Source organism: Octodon degus, unplaced genomic scaffold, assembly GCF_000260255.1.
Source record: "Octodon degus isolate 3935 unplaced genomic scaffold, OctDeg1.0 scaffold00041, whole genome shotgun sequence".
Taxonomy (NCBI): domain Eukaryota; kingdom Metazoa; phylum Chordata; class Mammalia; order Rodentia; family Octodontidae; genus Octodon; species Octodon degus.
In genome coordinates, this window is record NW_004524617.1 from 17104361 (window position 1) to 17130887 (window position 26527).

At 35.0% G+C, this 26527-nt stretch overlaps 1 protein-coding gene across 4 annotated transcripts in view; it reads right to left on the reverse strand.

The window, feature by feature from the left end:
• Cnksr2 (connector enhancer of kinase suppressor of Ras 2) overlaps positions 1-26527 on the reverse strand; it is a 314719-nt gene that overhangs the window by 46924 nt on the left and 241268 nt on the right. For all 4 annotated transcript variants that reach the window (XM_023715390.1, XM_023715389.1, XM_004631400.2 and 1 more), the window contains 5 exons: positions 16077-16125; positions 15513-15685; positions 13069-13142; positions 12718-12789; positions 6339-6406 (listed from right to left, as the gene is read on the reverse strand). In XM_023715390.1, the coding sequence (XP_023571158.1) occupies positions 6339-6406; positions 12718-12789; positions 13069-13142; positions 15513-15685; positions 16077-16125 (436 nt within the window). The remainder of the gene's footprint in view (positions 1-6338; positions 6407-12717; positions 12790-13068; positions 13143-15512; positions 15686-16076; positions 16126-26527) is intronic.

A 26527-nucleotide genomic window follows, 5' to 3' on the forward strand; every position in this document is an offset into this window, starting at 1 on the left:
TATATTGTCTCAAGAATAAGTAACTAAGTAAGTACAGGTACCATTTATTGCAAAACTATTATATGCTAAATAGAAAGTAATGGAGTTGGAGTTTGAACTTCCTTGTCCTAACACAGCAGGGGAGTTTGTTGTGAATATACTGATGATCACTTAGTTCAACCTCCTCCTGATTTTTAACTTTGATTACTGTGAACAGAAACTTTTCAGCAATGGAAATCAGGACTAAAATAAATTGTCCATTATATTCAGGACTTAATACACAAAGACGGTGACAATTCTATTCCTACTTTAATTATTCCCTTGAATAGAAGACAAATAATAATTAGTTAAGCTAAATTTGATTATTTTCATTGTAAAAACCATGAAATACTGGTCAGTTATACGTAATAAATGAGTCTTCATTCAAATGTCAATTGATATATTGCCCAGAAACAAAGACAACAAATGCTGGTGGAAAAAGGATGACCTATACACTGAGAGATGTGGAAGTTCCATTCTTGACTCGACCCCTTACTATATGTGCTCTTGGGATGGTTACTTAACCTGTGTAGGTCTGCTTTACTATCTATAAAAGGAGGGCTAGTAAAACAGTGGAACTAAATAATATAACATATAATCAAGTGTCTTGAACTTCAAAACTACTCAATAAATATTCTTTAAAAATCTACGTATTTGGTACAGGGTCTCGCTATGCAGCTCAGACTCATAGTGATCCCCCCTGTCTCAGCCTCCTTATCACTGGGATTACAGGGGTGCAGCACCACATCCAGTTTCAGTGGCCCACATGGCGTGCCCGTGGTTCTGAGCCAGGCATGGTATATAGTAGCAGGGATTGAACCTAGGTCCTTGTGGTTGCTGGGCAGGCACTTAGACCACTGAGCTATCTCCCCACCTCCTCAATAAATACTATCTCAGATGTATTTGTAGGTAGAATGCCAAGACAGTGTGACCTAAATTGCAGAGGCAACAAATGCCTGCTGTTCATCATTTGTTTTACTTTTATAGCAAGTTCCAGCAATGAAAAATGAAAAATGGAATGTGCTGTGATTCAGGCTGGGTAGTTTTAGAAAGAGACTTAAATCCTATTGGAAAGTCAGTGTTGGAGGTGAAGGGATTAAGCACCCCCTAGCTGTCCCCAACACACACACACACACACACACACACACACACACACACACACACACAGCAGTGGGTTTGCCAAGACCACTTCAATATTATCTTTCCTGGTATTTCCAGAACTCTAGCTGAGTTCTCCTTGACGCTTGCACTGGTAATCTGAGGTCTTACTGTGCTAATAATACCCGCTTAGTTAACCTCTTTTTAGCAATGGAAAAGGAAGTATTCACTGCTTTGTTCAGAGCTTCATAGCTGTCACTAAAAGTTGTAAATCTGTGAAAGTTCTCTAATTTTTTTTCCTTAGCTACATTAGGAAGAATTCTCACCCATCATCTGATGTGATTCTTGGTTTATTAAAAAGTATCATCAATCTAAATTTTTACTGGCATAACTGAAGGTAAGGGTAGTATACTTCTTTGCAAACTAACTTCGTATACTAAGCTGTCTATGCGTGAGAGACAATACCAGAGAAGATGCTATGGAGAAAATGTAGTTAGGCACTATGGGTTTGCATGGACACACCACAGCTTAGAGGATGAATCTGGTTTGATTTTATTCTAACAGCAAATCAGTGTTTTCTGTAGCTTTCTATATAGCACAAATAAATGGATACTTTCATGTCTACTGTGACAGTATACAACTTTACGATTAATCGTGAATAAATTTTACTTTTGCATTTTGAACCAAAAGATAATTTCTTAAAAGAACTTAATAATTCGGCTTAGCTTTATAAGGACTTCGTATGTGAGTAAAATAATGTCATGAATATCAAAACTGAAAAGAAATAAACAGAAAAATGAACAGCATATCCTAACAGCCAAATTGCTATCTTGGTTGAATTTACTGTAAACCTGTTCCTTGTTTTCTCTAATTGTAACGATGTAATTACAACTATGAATATTAAATTACTCACAGCCTTTGTGTAACTTTCTAAAATTTATGTTTTGTGGTACTGAAGATCAAGCCAAGGCTCTTTGCACTGAAATATATCCCCAGCTCTTTTTTATTTTTAGTAAAGGTCTCACTAAGTTGCCACAGCTGGGCTTAAACTTGTGTTTTTTCTGCCTCAACCTTTCAGAGTGCTGGGATTACAGATACTGTACCACCACACCTGGTGAGAACCCTACATACTCCATACTTCTGTAACTAAACGTAGCAATCATTAAACTTTTTCTTCAGTATGGGTGACTGAACCCAGGGCCTTTGCACTAGGTTATATCCTCAAACATTTTTTACCCTTAAATTTTATTTCAGTCAGTGAGGGACATTTCTAAGCTGCACTGATATTTAAGTAGAAACAGTGTTTGGCAACTATTACTTTACATCTTGCTGAAATATTTTTGAACTTCAAAGAGTTACATTTTGTGCTTTTTAAAAATATAAATTAATTCTAATTGGTACATTAAAATGAAAATTTTACATATTCATGAGTACCATCTGATGGTACATATATATGTTGTGTAATGTTTTAGTCAGGATAAACAATTCAGATATGGTGGTATATTCTTGTAATATCAGCACTCTGGTAGACAGGAGCAGGAAGACTAGAAGTTTAAGCCCAGCCTTCAAAACTTAGGCGGACTGTCTCAACATGAAGATGCAAACGGTTTGGGATGCAGCCCAGTGTCAAGGCCCTGGGTTCAATCCTCAATACCACAAAGGCAAACATATTTATTGCCTCATTTATTTATTTTATTTTATTTTTGTATTTTAGGTCAAGGTCCACAAGGTGTTCAGGGTCGCACTACTAGATCGGACTCATAGTGATCCGCCTATGTATGGTGTCCCAAGAGCTGAGATTACAGGCACGCCCCATCATGCTTAGGCTCAATTGCTGTCTCAGCGTGCCCCCAGGGGATCAAACCCCCGGCTCCTGTGCCTGCTTGCAGGCGTTTTAATCCATTGAGCTATTTGTTTGGCCCTATTGCCTCATTTACTAATTCTTTATGGTAAAGAAATTCAAACACCTTTCTTTAAGCTTTTTGGATGTATATGTAATATATTATCATTATCTATAGCCATGCTACCTTACAACACCCCTGAATTTCTTACTCCATCCAGGTAAAAGTCAGCACACATTGATTATCCTTTGCTCATCTTCCTCCTAATGTTCCCAGCCTCTGGTAACTACTGTTCTACTATTAACATCCAAAGAGCTATTTCTCATATAAAGTTTAACTACAGCACTGACAGTGGTACTCAGAAGATGTCAAGTAATCACAGAGATATGGAATAGTTATGGATCTTTTAGTTTTCTATGTAGATACCATGAGATCTAGTAATGTATAAGTAGAAATCTAATATATTTTTGTCATAAGTTAAAATGCCTTATACTCTGAGGAAATCAAAATTACTTATGAGATTCTGGTTGAATTGCCTTACCGAGAGAGACGTGAACTGTAATGATAAGCTTCTGCTTATGATTTTCTATTACACTTCAGTAGGGATTAAAATATATACTCACATGACAGACCAGGGCAGCGTGAATCCAAAGAATAAATACTTTTTTGGAAACTGCATATGCAATATGATTTACCAATTCTTTTATCCACAATGAAATTTGATTATATAATACCATGTATAAAGGAAATTTGCTAAAATCAAGTTCATGCTCAGCTTCAAAGTAATACTGAGCAACGAAATACAGAATGGAAGCGTCAAAAGCCACATTTCCTTACTTATGCAGATTAACAGTTTTCATAGGTTCATTTTTCTATCAGTACATTACCCACTTGTGCCTTTAATTTAAAGAGTAAAATAAAGGACAGATGATCTGCAACAGAAAGACAGACTGTGTAGACAGGAAGAGGACCTGAGGCTGGGGGCTAGAGGAGAGGCAGGGAGAAGAAGGGGAGGTACAAATGATCAAAATGTGATGTGTATATGTACTAAATAAAAAATTCAGAAAATATCTATAACCACTTTAAAAGAACTGCTTATGTCTTTTAAAGAATTTGAAAAATAAGGCTGGCATTTTTTTCAGTATTCTCATCAAAAATTTAGTCCTATGAAATGAATGATACTAAAGCATGAATGTGAAGAATAAACTTCTAACCATTAAGACATGTATGTGTCTTAATAACAGGCTTGCTATTTCATAGTCTTGGCCAAGATGTGCTGGTGCACGTCGATTGATGGCAGTGGCTCCTGTCCTAGTTGTGGAACTGCCCATGCTGCTTCCACTCCCTGGAATGTTTCAGTTGCTGCCTTGAGTGCACACCCTTCCCATGGCCTAAGAACCAGTTGGGAAACAGACTCAGCATCAAATCTTTCTCCATTCTCTTCTTGAGAAGACCCTTTAGCCACATTTCTGTGGAACTTGATTTGCACTTTATTATATTTAACTTTATGTATTACACTAAGACAAACTCCTATCAGAACAGAAGGCAGTTTCAGGCACGATGAGTGCCTAGTTCACATTCCCATGATTATAAGTGCTAGTTGAGGGTTGCACACAGAACTTAATACTGAATAAAATATGTTCACTCTTGCTCCATTGTAGACTATATCAAGCTCACTGACCATTTTTTCAAAAATTACTTTCTCATTATCATTGCCACCTTCTCAAGTTAATTTTTAATTAAATCTGTTCAGTACATTATTTTTATCAGTTGTATACTCTATAAAGGTTAGTACTCATATGCATTTATGTTGTTTTTTAGTTTTCCTTAAATAAGTTCAAGAATATATTTTTGAAGTCCACAATAAGACAAGAAATCCTCCTTAGCAGTAACTGTGTTGGCTATTTATATGGAATTTTCCTGCTGTATTTCCTTACTCTACAATGAATTGAAAATATCTATTTGCTCACCCCTTGGCCCAAACCTAACCATGCTTTGGCCTGAAGGTCAGATGTGGCCCAATGGCTATTTTCACATGGTCTGTGGACCAAGAATTGTTTTTGAAGTTTCAATGGCTAAAAAAGAAATCAAAAGAAAACTATTTTTCTTTCTTTTTTTTTTAATTTTGAATTTAGGACAGGGTCAACAGAGTATACAGGGTCTTACTACATAGATTGGACTCATAGTGATACTCCTGTTTTCAGCCTTCCAAGCGCTGGGATTGCAGGTGTGTGCCACCACTCCCAATCTCAGTCTCCCTTACAGTGCACCCTGGGGGCAAGGCGGGCATAGCATGCCAGGGATAGAACCCCAGCTGCTGTGCTCTGCCTAAGCAGGCACTTTAGTGCACTAAGCTATCTGGCTGGCCCAAGAAAACTATTTTTCAAAGTGTGAAAACTAACATAATATTAGAATCATAAAGCCCACTCGAACACAGCCATGCCCACTCAAGCGTCTATGTTTACTTTCGCACTAGTAGAAATGCATTGCCGCAACAGAGACAGTGTATGGTCCTTAAGACTCAAAACATTATTCTGGGTCTCTAAGATGTTAGTTTTTAGATGTTTTTCTTCTCTTTAAGGTTTTGGCTGAGGTTTTACTCTAATTCTTAGATGAAATAGGCTTTTACAAATTCCAAATGAAGAACTTAGCTTATTGGAGACACAACTATAGGGAAGCTTTGCTAGTATTTGTATCAATCTATGGAATTCTTTTAACTTTAGGAGGTCTCAAACAATTTTAAGAAACTATTTATGCTTCTAGGATACTCAGAAATGTGAATCCACCTCCGAATGATTACAGCGTTCATTCTTAAGATTTCAGGTATTCATCATGACTTGTTTTATAAATCTGAGCTCAATGCCAAGGCCAATTTCCCAAGATCAGAGAGTTACACAGTAAGAAAGGTGAAGAACATCACCACATGAGATACTCTATAAAGCAAAGGATTACAATCTGACCTCTTCATATAAAAGTCTAATTAAATATCTATGAAACTAATCAATAGTGTAAAAGAAAAACAGATAAACAAAGCTCTCTGCCAAGGTCCTGGGCTTGGGCCAATACATAAAACCTGTTACAGGATCTTTCCTTTTTAAGATTTTTTTTCATAAAAAATAGATGAATTGAAAGAACAGTAATCAGGAGAAAAGTCCACAATAAGTGCTCCAAAAATTTCTGAGTTTATTCCCTGTCCATTCAATGTACTAAATGTTATCTATAATTTGCTATGATTTAGATTCAAAATGCCCAGAGAGAAATGGCCATACACTGGCATATGGCATATTTTCTTTCAAGTAACAGCATCCTATACATACTTGCTGTATAGGAGAATAGCAAGAAAAATGTATAAAACAATTGTATTAAAAGATATTCCATTACCTTGTTCTTGCTTAATCCTCTCTCTTTCTGCATATCCTGCAGTCAGCATATTAATTCTGTTAAGCCACCTGAAAAAACAATTAATAAAATCAGTAACATTGCAAGTTAATTTCTTATAATTTACTTCTTAGGAATATTTAAGATGTCTAAGGGTATTTGAAATGACCTTATGTATGCTGTGTTCTTTGCTACTCTTGATACACTGAGTATTCAATGAGCCATAATTTACTGTAGTACAAAGTGTTCCCATAATTAAGACGTTCTTTCAACAGAACACTTGGGCAAAGCTGTTAATAACTGTAAAATAAAGGGATTTAAGATAACTAAAGGTATACTATTTTTTTGCACCAAGTGTAAAAGCACTCCAAATATTGCTACTGTTCTGTTTCTTTAGAACAAATGCTCCCTTAAATATACTTAGATGATAACAAGTCTAATTTATCCTGATATTGGGCCTTGCCTGTGAAAAGGAGTTTTACTGTGGAATAATATTTTGACTAAGATCATTTAAGCTTAATGAACCAAGGAGAAATACGCTTCATGACATGCTTCAGAAACCTGTTTCTACATCTAAGGGTATTTAGTTTTCCGAAGATATAATATACAGATACAATTTTAACTTTCATTTGGATCTTCAAGATTGTTTTCATGAACAATAGCAAGTTAAGAGCAAATCTTAATTCCTTCCTCATCATGTACTGCTACCATGGCCAATGTAGAAACTGCCTGAAGCAAAGTACTGCACTGTCTCATTAGTTTTCTTTTCTTCTTCTCAGGTTCTTGTGTTCACTATTCCAATTATTTACACTGCATCAGATTATGAAATTGAGAAATATTTAAATAACGTGACAATCTCCCACTGGGAAATCTTGAGCCAAGACTCATACACTTGTCCAAGTGAGAAAGAAGAATCCATCTTTCAAACTAGTTGAAGTAACTATGGAATTACTAGCATAGTTAATATTATTACATTGTGGCACCATCTTATGTAGATAGATTTGAAGAAAAACTTCTGCTTAAGAACTTGTTCACCTAACATCTTCTCTCCCCTATTAAGTAGATTATATTCTTTGAAAGCACTCATATATTTCACCATTTTTCCCAAACCATGTTAATTGTGCACCTGGTATTAAGCACATTTTGAAAAGAGACCAAAGTTGTATTTCTAGAAGACAATATCACTATCTATGGAAACTTTAAGAATAAGTCACTTAAAGCCAAACTTTTTTTTTCAGAACTGGGGATTGAACTCAGGCCCTTGCACTTGCCAGGGAAGTGCTTATTCCACTGAGCCATCTCCCTGGCCCCAAGCCAAACTTTATTTTCATAAAATCTACAAGGTAATTGTTGAAGTACGTGTGGGAAGTAAAGAAGAGACTGAAGTAGAAATGGAATAATATAGTCATCATATGAATTCAATAGCATAATACACATACATAAACTCTGGAAGGTTATAAAGTGTTAAATCAAAAGTTAACATCATGACAAACAACCCTTTAAATATTAATCTAATGATTAGAAAAGAAGTCAAAATTAAAATCCAGTCTATAATCCATTTGCAATGAAAAAGAAGTTAAATTTGTACTACAAGGCATTTTTTTACCATTTTTTTGGAAAGACTAGCTAGTGCTTTTGGTATATATCACTCAACACAAATTCATCAATGAATTTTTATCTAGTGTCTTGTATTTATATTTTTAAAAAATGTCACTGAAATTTTTATCAGAATTCTAGAGAACCATGAAGTCCCTCATGAGGTAAATGAAAATATTAGAAAGAGGCTTCCTCAATTTTTAAATTCACCATTTATTAAGTGCTTGATATGTGCTGAACAATGAGGTATATTTTAGGGATAGATAAAAGACTAAGATATAGTCCCTGAGTAAATCTAGTACTGATAGATTTCAAAGGGCACTTGAAAATTTAAAGTACTTTTAGGAAGAAAAATTATGTTCATTATAACTCCAAATGGCATGGATATAACAGCTGTGGAGAGCTACAAAAGGTTGAATACTACAAAAATGGTGTAATTTAGGATAAAATTGACATTAACAGTTTACGTGGAAGACATTAATATTCAGTCTTGCTATTGCTATAATTTGTTTTTTAAGGCTATAATAGGTGTAGACATATATGTATCAACTAACTCAAAGTGTATTTACTGAAAACCTGTATATATCCAGTGCTACTCTAGAAACCCAGAATAAAGAGAGAAATAAGACAAAGTGCCTGATTTTATGATGCCTATATCTTAGGGAGATAAGAAAGAAAGAGAGACACAAAGAAGTATATGTAAAGTATAAGCAAAAGCTATTTAAAGAAAAAGTAGGAACGTAGAATATTAGGATGTCAAAATTTCTGGGGATGAGGAAAGGCTATTTTAGGTTAGGTGGTCAAGCCAGCACATTACTTTTGTCAGTCAGGACATCTTATTACAATTTTCACTATAATCCAAATATTTCCTTACCTAGACTTTGTTTGCAAAGTGTTATGGATATATATTTTTTAAATATGAAGAGAAAGATACTTTAGTTTGTAAAATACTATATTTTTATAAGAAGTTATTGATACTTTAAAAAGTATAAAATGATCAGGTAAAACAGATATTTACTGTAATCATAATTATTTTATAAGTATATTTTCTCTTGCAGACTAAAGCACATATCTTTAAAAGATTACAAATATAATAAGTCAATTCCCAGATAATTTTGCTTTCTAACCAGATAACTGAACATAGATATATGTGGGTCGCTTCATATTCCTAATCCTCTAGCATATTTTCATTTATTTATTTATTTCCATAATTTTATTTATTTATTTTTATTTATTTATTTTTATTAGCCAAGCACTGTATTTTTTTCCTGGATATATATCTCTCATAGAGAAGAATACAGAACCGTGTACTCACAAGACCATCTTTTATTTATTTTATTTTATTTTTATTTTTTTTCAAAATTTTATTGAGAAACAAATAGCAATGAGACAGTTTCAAATCAAATTGGTAGGACAGTTTCAATAATTAACACATTGCATACTGTCTTGCTAGTGGTTATTTGCTGTAGAAGATGCAGACATGATATCCTATTTATAAACACTATTACAACAAATCACTCTATTCATTAACAGAATGTAACTATATATCTATCCTAACCATTTTGAATACACAGATACAAAACGGACATTCATCTGTATCCCCTTTTTTGTTTAGTTCTGTTATTTGAATGTTATAGGTATGTAAACTCAGCAAAACATTTTAAAAGAGTCCAGTAGCCCATAATAGTATTGGGTCTTCTGCTTGACTGGCAATGTCAGAAATTATTGACCTGAGTCCCCTACAGCTCAACATAACAGCATGGATTACTTCTTATACTTCGTTTTTATACTTTTCTACTGAATAGTTAAAACCAAGATGAACTAAGAGCTATGTAACAAGAGTTGTAGCTTTTGGGTCTGATAAGGTCAGTGAAATGCCCTCAGGATTTATCCTGAGATCCTGTACCTCAGACTGTAGAACCTTTGTCAGAGCAGCCATGTGGATGAGTCATGGCCATTGGTTGACCAGTGTGCTCTCTGTGAAAGCCTGAGAGAATGTTTTCTCTCCACGTGACTCTCCTTAGGCACACTCTACATCATTGATTACTTTCCTCTTTGGCCCCATAATCTCCTTGATCAGAAAATTTGGGACACTACCGAGTTACATGACGTTACAGTACAAGTTCTCATATGTCCTGAGTCTTAATTGACCTTGGAAGGCTAGGGCTACAATATTGGCTTACCTTTCAGCCCTCCTTTTTCTCTAATTTTGGTCTGCAAACTTAGGTTGTTAACTCTCCAGAAGACAAGGTTATTATTGTTACCATACAACCTAGGCTGTAAAGCTTAACCTCACTATCTGTCTGAATATCAAACATCTTAGGCATAACATGGAACAGGTATTTTTCATCAAATATTGATATGTTTTTAGCACTGAAACTTTTCTCTTTCTAATAACAAGTTGATTCATTTGTTAATGACAAGTAATTTTCAAAGTTCTGCTTACTAGATGTAAACAGAATGAGGTAACTGAAAAAAAAGACAAAGATAAAAACAAAACAAAAATATGTTTCAATTAAACAAAAACAATTCAGCATTTTGGGTCAGTACTAAAAGGCAAAGTGTACCAGGGCACACCCTACAATGAACAGCACTTTTAAGTATATATTTAGAGATGATATTTTTAGTTAGACTTTTGTGTATTGCTTAGAGAAAGTCCATGGATTTGGTTTCTTCTGTGGTATTCAAAACCAGATACGGTGGTGTGAGTACAGTCTCAGGAAAAATAGTGACATCAGCATTCTCTTGAAGGTATTGTCAGCATGCAGTAGGAAATGGAGGCTAAGAAGCATATTATAGTTCATCAAAATGCATTTTAAATGGTAATTTCTAAGCATAAAATGGTCCTCATCAACATGTATCATGAATGATTAAATTATGTTATTTCTTAAGGAGTAGTGAATGGGATCTAAAATATCCATCTTTTCAGACAGGTAATGCTTAGCTATACCACTTATTTTCAATTTGGTCATGATATAAACCCTTTGTATTTATCCCAAGGCCATTACATTTAATGTATGGTAAAATGGATGGTGAAAACCTAGAAAAACAAAGTTATAAAACAATTAAGACACAAACTAGAATATTACACTTTCCCGCTCCCATGTGCATGAGAATGAACGTCTTTATCTTGAGAATAAGAAGGAAAAGCTCTCAAAATTCCAGGGGCCTGCTGTGAAATTTCAAGGATGGCAAGTTAAATAAATCTAGGGAAGATTTTGAAAACTACAGGAAAGCATTAGATCTTTTACTAATAAAATATTTAATCAAGTGTTCTCAACACCTTCCTTCTTTGCTATTTCCTTATACTAATATCTTTTGTTGGAAAAAACAACCCTGCACTCCTGAGTATCAAAAAATAAGATTAATTATGACAGTGCACATTTTTATGAACCTATACAGATTCTGTGCTTAAAATAAGATATTATTTCTTAGAGACATACAAAGAAATGTAATTAGGCTAAAAGGCTTAATTATACAGAGGAATATATACTGACAGTAAATATTTATGTTGCACTTAAAATTTATATGCCCCCCCATAAAAACCTATTGATAGTGATAGTTATTTTTACTCTAAGAACCTAGTGTACTGAGTTTAATTTTGTTCCCTAACTTTGCAGAGCTACTAACTGGTGGAGCTGGGATTAAGACAGTTATTATTCCCACCCAGCTATTGAACACATTGGAATAAACAAGGGGTCCAGTCTATTTTCCCAGGCCACATAGCTACTATCTTGCAGGACTAGGACTTAGCCTTGTTCAAAAACCACGAGCTCCTAATTTTTTTCATTGTGCTATGTACATGCACCAATTTCACACAAGGCATATAAATATTACATACTTAAAAGTACAAAAAAGGAAGATGATCAAGAGATAGAGGAAAGAGAATAAAGAAATGTGTAGAAGGGGGAAAAGGGGAGGGAAGGGGCTGTAAAAAAGGAATTAAGATGTGTTATGTGAATGTACCAGCTCCAGCTCCCCATAAGGAATGTAAACATTATGTACTGCGCACATGTAATAATAAACTAGAAAAAGCTACATGTTTCTGATCTTATCCTATGTTACCTTTCCTTAACCATAGGCAGGCTATCGATTGATTGATTGATTGATTGATCATCTATCTATCTATCATTGGTTGCTAAAACTATAGGAAGGATAAATTTTGACTTAAACTTCATTTTTGTGATTTTATTGAAGGAAAAGGGGAAAGTAAAGAGAAGTAAGGAAATCATAAAAGCCAAAGTTTAAACATGAAGAAGAATGTGGAAGGGAACAAGCCACCAAATAGCAACCAAGCCATCTAATCACTAGTGGAAGGTTCTGTCCAGTGCTGGAAAAGATTACTCAAATTGCTGAGGCCTGAATTACTGAGATGGATGTTTTGTACAAAATGTTTTACGCTTGAAAAAGTCACCTTAATTATATACTTTTTTTTGGGGTCACTTACAAATAAATTTTGTAATTTTTGAAATGACCTTTTAGGGGTAGAATTTTTTGGCCTATATGCAGATTCTGGTGTTTTTTTTTTTATAAACTTGACAAATAAACACTGAGTTTGATTTTCTAAAGGTAACTATTTTTCCGAATAAATTGTGTATGTTTTGGGTTTACAATATGATATGGTCAATATTATTCTTCAAACTTAGGTATGGTCACATTGAACTACAGATGATTTCATTTTACTTTAATCAGTTTAGAAAATCCAGTGACTTTCTCTAAGCATTACTGTAGAAATCACATAATTTTAAGTCTGTCTATGTACTTTGAAATTTAAATACTCCTTTACCTGTTCATGTCGTCAAGATGTTCAGCAGCAAAATAAAAGCTTTTGATTTTAGGATGGCAGGCTTTGAATGCACTGGAAAAAAAAAGTTACATTTATTTAATTACAAATTAGGAAATAAACTTAAACCAAATAATATGGATAAAATTCACCTCAACATCTAACCTGAGTTCACATACTAATGTTTCTACCATGATAACAGAAATCAGTAAAAAATTAATTTTCTATTCACAAAATTATTTTATTGCTTCAACTTGAAAGTAACAAATAAGGTACTTTGAGTTGCAAATTAAACAAACAAACAAATAAATATCTTTTCCCTTATGTCCCTCTTCCCAAATAAAACCAACTTACTATTTCTTGCGGCATTCACTGGCTCTATCAATTTTAAATTCAGGCAGACTGATGAATCCTTCTGCTTTTTCATCCTGAGGAAGCAAGATTATTTTTTAAGCCTTAAATATCTATATTAATAAATTTGTTCATCTAAGTCTTTAACTTTGACATTTGAGGATAGAATTACATTTTTTCCAGATATATTCCATAAATTGAAAGCATATATATATATAATTTGAGACAGAATCTCACTGTATAGTTCATGCTTGTTTTGAACTGACTATGCAACCCAGGTGTCCTTGAGCTCACAAAGATCCTCCTGCCTCAGCCTCCTGAGTGCAAGGATTACAAGCATGTGCCACCACATCTCTCTTTGAACATTCAGAATAGTACAAATTAAACTTATACAATGCTTTAAAATGTTTATATCAAAAGGACAGAAAATTTTTAAATTCTTAAACTGAGATATGTTTTACAAGAACCTTTTTGGGGCTGTGGGTATAGATCACAGAGCATTTGTGAGGCCCTGGATACAATCTCTAGCCTCACCAAAAATAAAAAAGGGCTGCTTAGAGGCCATTTAGGACATATTTATGATATATAAAATAAACTGTAGTTCACTTTTGTAATACATGATGTTTTATTATACTTAATGTTCAGATATAAAATACACAGATGTTCACTGATTTGATTTTTTTCTGTTTGTATAATTACTGTTTTGTATGTTCATGAATTCATAAATGAAATATTTTAACTTGATCTTCACATATGGGATGTGTGCTGTGTGTATGTTGAGATTTTTCAATTGGAAAACATAATAATATCCACAAAACTTTCCTGTCTTTAATGCTGAATTAAAAAAAAGGATGGGAATGTATCTTAATTTGAACTCAACATTCAAGGTTCTATAAGCTTCTATAACACAGATCGAAGCAAAGCTTGTTTGAGTAAAAGTCTAAGAGGATTGATGATGACCAGAAGGGACACAATGATTAAAAGGCTTGCCAAGATAGTTGTTTAGATGGTTGGAATAGCTTGTATATAACATTAAGATTTTTTAGAATTTTATTACTTGGTAGACATATAAGAAGTATTTAATATGTCCATCACATTAAAATAGAACTCAAATTAATGTTTATTATACCTAAAAGAAGATATTTGAAGCAGAGGATCATTTAGGTTAGTGGTAGCATGCATGCCACAGCAGCCTGTTTGTATCACTCAAAATTCTAGAAGGTTTCCACCACTGTTTTAGGTAATTACAGGATGGCCACAAAAATATCAAAAGAACAAAACCAATCAAATCTTTTTGTATATATAATATATATAATTATGTATATTATGTAAATAGAAGAATACTAATTCCAGATTGTAAAAATAAAGTTCAATTTAAAAAATATTACTATTAGCAAATTGCTTGAGCACTTAATATATACCAGGCATGGTTCTCAGTGAGTTTTACATTTGCTGATTCATTTTACCCATGTAAGATCTCAGTAACTTAGGCATTAGTACTCATGTTTTACAGATGAAGAAGCTGAAGGCCAGTAACAGGGGGTGTGATGCCTGAACCTACTCTCCTGACATGAGCTTGTTTAGCAAACACCAATACTCTTGATACTGTGTGTTGTATTCATAAGCCCAATAATATTTTAAAATTATATTTCAACAATTAATCTTCAAATAAATATCTTAATAGTATCTGTTAGAAGACTTTAACCAACATATTATATAAGCCATGTACTTTCTTTTCCTAAATTAACAGCAGAAATAATTGTTCATGAAACAAAACAAATTCATGTGATACTAATTTATACCCATTGCTAAAGAGCTCTACCCTTGGGGGGAACAACAGAAAGAAATGTGTAACTTTAAACAAAAGAAAGATACTTAAAAATCTTTATTAAATTTTCATGTACAGTCCTTTGAGTTAAACTACTGCTTTGAAGTTGCTTGGTTTTGTAGTTGGATATATACAATTTTACTATGCCCTATCGGTGCTTCAGATACATTCCTTCATTAGAATAGATGAGAAAATTATTTTTCCTGAATCTCAAAATGTAATGTATATTTATTTTTTTATTTTTATTTTTTTAAAATTTTCATTTATTTGTGTGTGTGTGTGTGTGTGTGTGTGTGTGTGTGTGTGGCCAGCTCAGTCCACCAGGGGACGGGGCTGGCTGGCATGTGGGGCTGGGGGATTGAACCGAGGTCCCTTTGCTTTACTAAGCTCGTTCTAAGTAGGTGCTTTAGACCACTGAGCCATCTCACCAGCCCTGTAATGTATATTTAAAATACACCAATAAACTTAATTTAAAAGGGGATAGATTGAAACAATAAGTAGAATTCATCTCCTGAGTTGGATTTAAGGTGATACGAGTTTTACATACCAAGATCAAAATAGTGATGCTTTTGGTTAAAGATAGAGAATGGCTGAGAACACAAAACGTATGTTGCATTACCTCTTCATTAATATACCAGTACAGGGATGCGTCCTTTAGAACAAACCAGTATTTCTTCCATTTCTGTGAAAAGTAGCTCTTTGCATCCTTCTTTTTCCAAAGCCAGCCCTCACAGTCACCACGGCCAAGATCCTTGCAAGAAATTCGCCTTTTGCTCTTGCCTGCAATGGGACCTAAATATAACAGTAAGTTACAATGTCGCTTAAATTTTGAAAAGATGTAGAGGATTAACCTACGGGTCTTAAAATTATGTCTGGGCACTAAACCTTAGAACTTACCATTTTTAGATTGTAACACAGAAATCTTTAACACCTTTTCCTCCACATAAGTGACACAATATTATCAGAAATGCGGTATCCCAGCCTCAAAATGGGTTGGGACCACTTGCTGTAAAAGGTATACAGTCTAGAAATTCACCCGAAGGAGAAGCTGGTCTTGATAGCTCTTTTCATTATAGGGTTGTGCTTTTGCAAACCACTTCAGGCTCAAGCAAAAAAGGCTGAGTGAAGGGTGCCGGTGATTGTCACAGTACAAAGTAAGTAGATAAAGTTTTGTATTTCTTACCTTTATTTTTCTTCTTTGATTTGTGCTGCAGAGAAGACTGTTGAAATGTCTGAAATCAAAGATAAGAAAGAATGTTATCTGATTCTCAGTGTGATCTAGAGTATCAGCAGGATATGGAGATTTCAAGGCTAAAAAAAAACTAAATCCTGGTTTGAACATGTACCACTCCTGAGTTTCAAACTAACATATCATGTCACTTAACTTTCTAATCTCCTATGGAGTACGATAGGATATTGTCTTTAGCCTTAAGTCATAGGTAGAGAGATCAGGTTATCAAGCACTGGTAAAACTAACGGGTTTTACCCTACCCCCCTACCTAGTTTTGTACTTTTCTATTATGCTTTTTCAGAGAATATATCATTTGATTCTCACAAGTATGAATTGAGTGAGCAAATATGACTAATATCCACTCATCTCCAACTCCCTTAGTCTGTAAATATTTCAACACTTGAATCAGTGTTTTCTTTTTATGCCTACGCCTGCGCTATATGTGGAATAATCTTCATGAACATAATGTCAGCATCTTGGTTCCTTATTACAGATTTCAAATTATCTTTACCTTCCTACTTTTGAACTACCCACTCCCATGACCATGCTTGATATCTTGAACATTCTCCAACCACTGTTCTAATAGCTATTGTTTACATAATCTGATACCACCATTTTATCAATTAAATATAATAATTGAGGCATCTAATTCATATAATATTGTCAACTTCTTATACCTTTATTTCAGTTCTCCATTTTGTTCCCATGGGGCATCATTATAATGGTTCCTTTGAACTATGCTCCTTGCATCATACCTGCACAGCTAAATAATCACCCAAGTTAAATTATGTTTATTCCATGCATGCTAAGTACCTGGACAGCTTAATATGTCTGGAGAGAAACCCACAGTTGTGTTGACTGGTCTAGCTCTTGATTAATGACTATCAACCAATGGTTCCAGTTAGTCTATTAAACTAAATAATTTACGGGAGAGGGGTAATAGGATTATGTTCAAATCCTTAGCTGTACAAGTCGCAACAGATATAGCATGTCTCTTTTTAATTCACAGATACTCCTCAAAATTGTTTTATATGCATTTGGTACAGGGTGTCACTACACAGCTTGGACTCATAGAGATCCTCTTGTCTCAGTCTCCCCAGCACTGGGATTACAGGCATGAGCCACCATGCCCAGTCTTAGTGGCTGGCTCAGGGCCCTGGGGGCAGGGCAGGCACCGCATGTGGTGCCAGAGATTGAACCCCACTCCTTGCGCTTGCCTATGCAGATGCTTAGGCTGCTGAGCTATCTCGCCAGCCCGCCAATACAATTTTTAAGTAACAGACTCTCTTTTGTTACAAAGCAAGAGGCAACTCAATTATGTTTATATTAAATTTGTTGGTCTTGATTTTATTTAAAATACTCATATTATTTAATATATTCACTAATGAAATAGTATTCTACTTACATAACTATTTTCTTGTTCTGTGTATGATTTACATAACTCTAATTAATACATTATGAATGAGTATTAACTGTAAAGATAGGGGTCAGAACATTTTCTGACATACAGTATAACCCAGAGATATTAATCACCTGTGTCAAAGCCCTATTAACATGTATATATATATATATATATATATATATATCACATATATTTATACACATCTCAACCTTTGCAGCATCCGTGGCTGCAGAAATTGATAATCAATTTGTGAGAGAAAGCATAGAAGATAAAACCCATAATGCTATGCTGATTTGCTTGAGTGCATTTTGTTTCAAAATAGGAGTTCAAATGGTCACTCAGGCTAGTGTGCTCAAGTGCAGCTAATCAGTTTTTTTCCTTGCGTTTTCATAAGTCATCCTTATGGTTCATTGTTTTGCAAAATGACAAGATAAGATAGGTTTATTCATAGAAAGTTTGGAGGAACTGGATTACATAATGTACCTCCTATGTTTCTTGCATGGTATTTCTTAGAATCTATAGATCTACTTAAAAATCTATACAAAGCATTTATGCTTTACAGGGCTTCTTTTGCAATATTTTGTCTTTACCTATAAAGACACAATACTTTCAAAAGATAATGACTATCGAGTATAACTGCCATACATACTGTTGATACTGGTGTACTACTAGATACTCAGTACAAATTAATCCACCATTCAGTGAAGTAAAGCCTTATATGTCTTTTGAAATTTTCACAAATATCACAGTAGGGTATTTTTAAGAGGGATTTTTATTTTTCCAAGGGACTTGACACTCTCTAAAATGAAAAATTAATCAAACTATATGCTTTGGTAGGTAATGGGGGGAAAGCCTGTACAGTTAGGTTTCTGTGCAGGAGAACTAAATAGTAGTCCTGAGGCTGCACCTTTATTGCAGGGCTGACCCTTGATTAGCATTTTGGAACTTGGCTTTGTGTTTTTGTAGAGATATCTAAGTAGACCTATAGGTTCTAAGAAATACCATGCAAGAAACATAGGAGGTACATTATTTAATGCAGTTCTTCCAAATTTTCTGTGAATAAACCAATCCTATCTTGTCATTTTGCAAAATAATGAATTGTAATGATGACTTGTGAAAACACAAGGGAAAAACCTGACTAGTTACAGTTTGCCTGCTGAGCAGTTCTCTATACTGTTACGAAGCTTCCTTAAAATGACAGACTTTTTCCTACCTGGGGCACTGAATACTTGCTGTCCTTGGAATTTTGGCAGTTACTAGATAAAAGCTGTCTAAATGATGAACTCAATAAAATCTTTGGCTACTGAGTTTCTAAATAGGATGCCCTGAGAAGAAGTACTCCAAATTATGTGACAACAATTTTGCTGCCTGGAAAAAGTATGCTCTGTGTAACCTGCCAAGGAGAGAGAGAGAGAGAGAGAGAGAGAGAGAGAGAGAGAGAGAGAGAGAACAGGAAGCCTGTGCATGGATTTCTCCAGATTCCGGAGGTATCTCACCCTTACTAAGCTTCAAGTCCTTGCTGGATTGTTATAATAAATCTGACTGTAAATAGAACTATATGAGTTTTTTTTTCTTGGTGGAACTGGGGATTGCACTCAGACCCTTGCGCTTGCCAGGGAAGCACTTATTCTATTGAGCCATCTCCTGGCCTCTATATGAGCCTTTTGGTAACATCACTAAACATGTGAGTAGTCTTTGTGACCCTCGAAATAATCTTATACATTATAAAAGGTCTTTTACAAATGTTCATTGGAAACTATTCATTACTCATATAAATAAATAAGCTCTAGACAGCAAAAGATTTCTTATGTCATAAACAAGTGTTATGCATCATTCACATGCAAATTTATGATAGTGAAGGAATTAGTCATGTGACTGACAGAAATTGAATTTATATCATTTTTCATTTTTTAGCGACACTACAAAATTTAGTAAGTGAAAGACATTAAAAACAAACAAATGTTTATAATAGATAACACAGTTGATCATTATAAGGTACTAAAAGAACTGAAAAAAGTTCTGGAATCTTTGCATTCATGACGAATATATTTCTCATGAGATTGAAAAATTACAATGCATCTCATTTCTGTATTTTTTTGCATTGACTTCAGGTCTACTGTCTTCCAATTTCATGATCAAGTATGAGTATATTCTCTAAAAGTTCTCCTACAGCAGCCTGTGCATAGCAAATTCTAGATTTTTATGTGAGAAAATAGAATAGTCTTTTATTCTTGAGTAACAGCCCGGTTGGGTAAAAAATTCTGAGATAAAAATAATTTACTTTTTGCCATTTAAACATTTTATTTTGGTATCTGTTGCTGTTTTAAAGACATATGTAGTTGTCATCTGTTTGATTTATTTATTTATTTATTTGTAGTTGTCATTTGTTATAACCTCTTTTTACTCTTTGTACCTTTCAAAATATTTTTCTCTTTATTCCTTTTTTTTGGTATTTTAGGGAAGGGTCTACAGGGTGTTCAGGGTCTCATTGCTAGATCAGACTTGTAGTGATCTGCCTGTTTACAGCCTCCCAAGAGCTGGGATTACAAGTACGCACCACCATGCCCAGCCTCAATTGCCATCTCAGTGTGCCTCAGCTGCGGGGCTGGCACGGCAGGCTCAGGGATCCAATCCTCAGCCCTTGTGCCTGCTTGCAGGTGCTTTAATCTGCTGAGCTATTTGGCCCACCCTCTCTTTATTCCTCATATTCCATGGTGTCACTACATTTCTAGGCTCTAGTTCATCATAAGTAACCTTATTTTGCATTCACTGGATGGGACCAAATGTGCTCCTTCATTCTGAATGTTCTCAGCCACTATCTCCTCAAATGGTCTTAACTTGTGTATCTTTAATCCTCTACATGAATGCTGGCATCTTTCAACTTATCGCTTATGTGCCTTTATTATATTTTACCATTTCACATTTCTGTAGGTGAATTCATTCTGTCTTCCAATTTCCTAAATATCTTTCTTATTCTCTCCAGTCTAAAGGTTATCTTATCTACAGTGTGTAACTCATTGAAAACATTTTACATTTCTAGGCTACTTAGTTGGCACTGGTTCTTCTGAACATCCACTATTCATGAGATTTCTATTTTTCTCTCAACATTTATTGTAAGGACTTTTGTGAACTTCCAGTATTTGCATTTACTGGTGCAAAGGATCACGTTATTGTTTAGTTCCCTCACTCGCACTTTCTCTTTGTTATAGCAAGCATCTGGCTGAGAGTTCTTTGACCTTTCTAAGACTATTATACAAAGTCTTATCTTTAGAAACTTACAGTTCATATCACCAGCCAGGTCTTCTTGATCAAGCTACAATGTCCCTCTCTCAACAGATTTAAATATTCAAAACTAAACTTGATATACACACCTGTTAGCCAAATCTGTTCCTCCCTCATCTTCTGTACAGTACCTTAGTAAATGGCGATTCCACGTGTTTTTCCTCACTAGTGGCTCAGACAGGAAATCTTATAGTCCATTTTATTTTATTTTTTATATTTATTTATTTATTTATTTATTTGGTGGAACCGGGGATTGAACTCAGGTCCTTCTGCTTGCCAGGGAAGCGCTTATTCCACTGAGCCATCTCCTTGGCCCCTTATAGTCCATTTTAAATCTTCATTTCCCTACAGTTCATGGTCAATTCCACCAGCAAACTGTATCTTCTCTGTCTTCCAGAAATATTTATAACCTCGTATTAACCTCTCTAAACTACGACCTTTCTCATTGGATTACTGAAACATCTCATGGTTTTCCTTGTTCTCTCTTTACTCGACTGTTAACACAAGACTTAGAGTCAGCCTCTGAAATATGATTTGAATCATGTTAAGTCCTATATGTGAAATTCTCCAGTGGCTTCTCCTCTTATTCCAAAGAAACCCTCACATCCTTTCAGTGATACCGAAGGTCCCGTAGGATCTGGTTCAGCTATCTTTGTCCAGTTTTCACCTTGCTAGCTTTATTCCAGCCACACTTCCTGATCTTAGACCATGCCAAGTACAATCTTTTCTCAAGGCCTTTAACCCTGCTGCCTGCTTTGCATAAAATTGTCTTTACTTAGACACTGTCATGGTTTACTCTTTTATCTTCTTCAAGATTATGTTTTAGTAAATTTTTCCCATTTTTTTTTTTTTTTGGTGGAACCAGGGATTGAACTCAGGCCCTTGCGCTTGCCAGGGAAGCGCTTATTCCACTGAGCCATCTCCCTGGCCCTGCCCATTGTTCTCAATATAATAAAATTATTATTCTTGGGGGCTGGAGGCTTAGCTCATAGTCTAAGGGCCCCGCTTGGGCAAAATCAGTCAGGGGCAAGGGACTGTGGTTCAATTCCCAGCACCACATGCCACACTTGGTGCATCCTTAAGGTAGCCTGAGCCAGCCAATAAATAAATAAGTAAACAAATAAATAAATAAATAATAAAATTACTATTCCCATTGCCTTCAATACTTTTTCCTGCTTTCTTTTGCTTAACGTGTGTGTGTGTGTGTGTGTGTGTGTGTGTGTGTGCATGCACATGGAGGATGTCACTGCGTAGCTCATATTCATAGTGATCCTCCTGAATTCTGCCTCCCTAGTGCTGAGATTAGAGGGGTGCGCCATCACACCCAGACTCCTTTGCTGGCTCAGCATGCCCAGGGGTGGGGCTAGTGCAGCATGTGGTACCAGGGATCAAATCCTGGCCCCTGCACTTACCTAAGCAAGTGCTTAGTCTGCTGAGCTATATTGCCGGCCCTTATCATGTTTTATTTTTTGAAGTAACCAGTATATTTTTCTTGCTAGCTTCAAACATGAACTCCATGAAAGAAGGGGAATTCCATTTTATGCACAATCTAGAATAGGGCCTAATACAGAGTAAGTGCTGAATAAATGTTAAGTGCATGGATATTATACATCACACTAGCAAAAAGTACAGGATATATTCTAACTAAAGTGGACATTTTTAACTGGAAGAAGTCCTGTGGTTGGGTTGGGAAGAAGCGAGGTGTCTTTGCTCTGGTAAACCATGTGGTAAAGTCTGATTCTTTAACAACCCATTCCACTGGGTGGAAAAGAAAATGTTCCGTATTGACTTTCCTTTAGCATTATTTCCCCTTCGATTTTCTTAGCACATTTAACAGTTTAACTTTAAGTTCAAGATGAGGCTAACAAAAGTACAGTGACTCTGTGTCAAAAGACACTTATGCAAATAATTATAAGAAGAATTATGAATGGATGTACTGAAACCATACTTTGGTCCATAAAAATAGAATGTGATAAAACAAAAAGCCGTTATGAAAGCATTGTTGATCCTCTTTTTAACCATGATCATGCAGGCTAAAATATTGACTGTAAAAATCCCCTTTGCAAACATGTGATTGAAATGACCATTTGTCTCTCACTGTGTCTACAGATATCCTGTTCAAATGCCATTCCCCTCTCTTTCAGATAAAGAAGTGGGGGCGGGGGGAGTTGGGTCATTATTATCCTTCAATTTTCAAAAGCACTTATTTTAATTGTAGAAGAAAATAGTTTCTCTGTTACATTTTGAATCTTCAGCTACTATTACATTCTTCTCAAGTTGCAAACTGCCACACTTACAGAAAAGCTTACAATCAAAACACACTCTTATTGTAATGTAGCAACTTTCTCTTTAATTTTCTGCAAAATTCCAAGATTTCTTCAGTGACTAGTCCAATCAATAGCTTACTTATTATAAATAAGAAGGTGCTCAGCAATTTAAAACACTGGGAAAAATGACAGCTGCTTCAACAGTTTTAATTTTTTAAATAAACAAAATGGTTTTTATATTTTAAATATTTTAGAAAGAAAAATAGTTTTTACTAAATATTGTATGGCAGTAGAAGAAAAATGTAAACATGGGTGAGTCTGGTAAGATGCTGATGGTACTAAATATTGAACCAAGAAAACTTTAATTTATAAGAAATTTCAGCCTTGAACTTACTGAGTTTTCTATTGCTGCTAGTGGTAAGAGATGTGGCAGTGCATCTACATGAGGCCTTCCTGTACAGTGGCTTGAGGCGGCTTTGGATTTTGTCAATAAACTTGACCTAAATTTTAGTCAATGAAAATGCACCAGCAACTATGAAAATGGCTCCACATTCAAAAAGAAGCATGCTTTTAAAATGTAATTTGATCAATTAGCAGTCAGATAAGAATCAAAAGGCAGTAACTGGGAGGAATCTAGTGAAGGCCGGTTAGGAAGAGTCCACATTTTATCAAAACAATTTCATGTACATCAGCTTTGCAGGAAAACACAATTGAATTTTAGGCAGAAGCTCATCTTCTGTGAGTCCTCTTTCCTTTGCAATGGCAAGTTAGGAAGAGTGATTAACTGGTACATAGTGTGGAAGGCAAACAAGAACCACCAGCTTTGGATTACTGGGACTGTCCTTGTTAGATCATAATGTCTATTTACTGAGGACATAAGTGTCAAGCACAGTATTAACATATTTTGCGTTATTAGTTTTAATTCTTTCAATAAATCTGTGTGTGATAATCATTAACCTTATTTTAAGGAGGAGAAAATGGAGATGCAGAACATATAAACAACTTGCTCAGGGTCACACAAATATGGGCAGAGTCAAAATTCAAACTGAAGTTTGGTAACTACCAAACCTGTATTCTGAACTCTACACACACCACTGCTAACCAAGTAAGTATTCTGTAGTCACAGTAATAATATGTGAAATGAGAAAATAATGCTTCTGTTATGAGACATCATTTAAGTAAGTATTCCAGGGCATATGGAGTAAGTATACACTATGTGGGAAGAAAGGATTCTCTAAAGCAGAGATATTAGGAAAGATCACATGTTTATATTAATAGAGATAACAAACAACTCACATCTTATTAATCTTTATCATATTTTATAAATTTTTATTGGAAAGTTATACTTCTGTTAGGAAACCTTTACAGGGTTATTTGGCAGCTACTTACAACCTCTACATGTTAGGAAAGCACATGCTATCATTTTAACTTTGCAAATGACTTAGAAATTAAGATAGCGGAAGCAATGACCTTTGGCTCAGCTGAAGTAGACAAGGATGACGCTATAATCACAACTTACTCCAAGCCTTTTAAAAGGAGCTACTTAGCACAATGCAATTAAAAGCCTATGTTAATACTGAAGAGGAAATCATGAAAGCAAATGAGGCAAGCCTGCCTTTCCACTAATTCTTTTCACTGGAGGACTCTCTTTCAGCTGATTCACTGCTGTGCAATTTTTCACACAATACCCTGTTGACTAATAAACAATGCTTTTAAATTACTGTACTTGGTTCACTTTCCCATCATCTGATTTTCCCCATTGTACTAGTTTCTGTGCAGGTAGAAACCATCTGATTTGGTCATCGGTCTATACTCAGTTCCTGGTACAGTACTTAAAAGCATGGATCAAATAGTTTATTCACATTTATGTGGGCCACTGAGGTATAGGATATGAGTTATGGCATCCATTTTGCAATCTGTTAGCACATCCTATCTTACCTGCAAAACATACCCAGAGTCAAAACCTTTGTCACCACTCCCACTTTGGCACACAAGGTTAACAATCTCATTTTTCATTTGAATTAACCAGATCCTATCTTCTCTCGCTGCTTGCACATTTACGCTTGGCCTATTCGCTCTACTGTCAGCACACTAGCTAAAGATATAACACTTAGGACCTGGCCAAATAGCTCAGTGGATTAAAGCACCTACAAGCAGGCACAGGAGCTGGGGGTTTGATCCCCTGGCCTGCCATGCCGCCCCCCCCCCAGCACACTGAGACAGCAACTGAGACTGGGTGTGGTGGCGCACACCTGTAATCTCAGCTCTTGGGAGGCTGTTAAACAGGAGAATTGCTATGAGTCCACTCTCTATAGTGAGATTCTGAACACCCTGTAGACCCTTCCCTAAAATTATATATATATATATATATATCACTTAGAATGGTCATTGTTTTCATTAGGAGTACAATGTGCAGTGCCAATTGAGCAATACTGAGACTGAAATCAGGAGATGTGATTTCTAAGTTTCCACTGTTTCGTCCACATGGTAGTTTTGTGACAATGATCAAGTCACAAGAACTGTTTCTGACCTCAGTTTCCTCATCTACAAGATCAGGGACTTGAACCAGATGATTTGAGAATGTCTCACAGAGCACTTACTTTATGATTTGTATTTTAGAAATAAATGGAAAAACTAGATAGTCACTAATGCAAATCTAGCTATTGATATTTTTTATTTTAGTTTTTATTCATTTTAATGAGAAAGAGATAAAAGCAATGAGACAGTCTTAAAACAGATTAGTAGGACAGTTACAATAATTAATACATTGTATATTGTTGTCTTTGTAGTAGTTATTCATAGCACAAGATGCAGACATGATATCTTGCCTAAACACTATTAGTACAGACCTTCTTCTCATTGAAGAGAAAGTAGCCATATATCTATCCTATCTTGTATACACACACATATATGTATATATTTTTTTCACAACAAAACGGTCATTTACTTATAGCCCCCTTTTTTGTTTTGTTTTGTCAGACATGATGTTCCATTGATGTTAGAGACAACTATTGATCTTTTAGAGATTATGTGTGCCTGTAGTCACTGACAGTTTTAATACTGAATGCAAGATTATTCTTTGAAAAGCACTTAGTTTATGTTTAAACTTCACCATAAATGGAAGTAACTTATCCAACAGCTAGACGAGTTATAGCTATTTTTAGGTGTTTCACTGACATTTACAATTAATGCAGATTTTGTACTGGAGGAAGAGGAAGAAAGATTTTAATAGGAGCAAAGCAGAATGAGGGAAGCTCATGCTCCTGATTCTTCTGATAGAAACTGTCGACATCTGGGTGTCATAGACATCAGGATAGGCTTGCCAGTCTTTTGTGACCAAGAAATGTTTATGATCAGAAAAAAAATCAAAGAAACAGATGTGCTGCCTGCAGGTTAATAAATTAGAATGGAATAAATTATATGTAAAGGAAATAGAGAAATAATATAAAAGA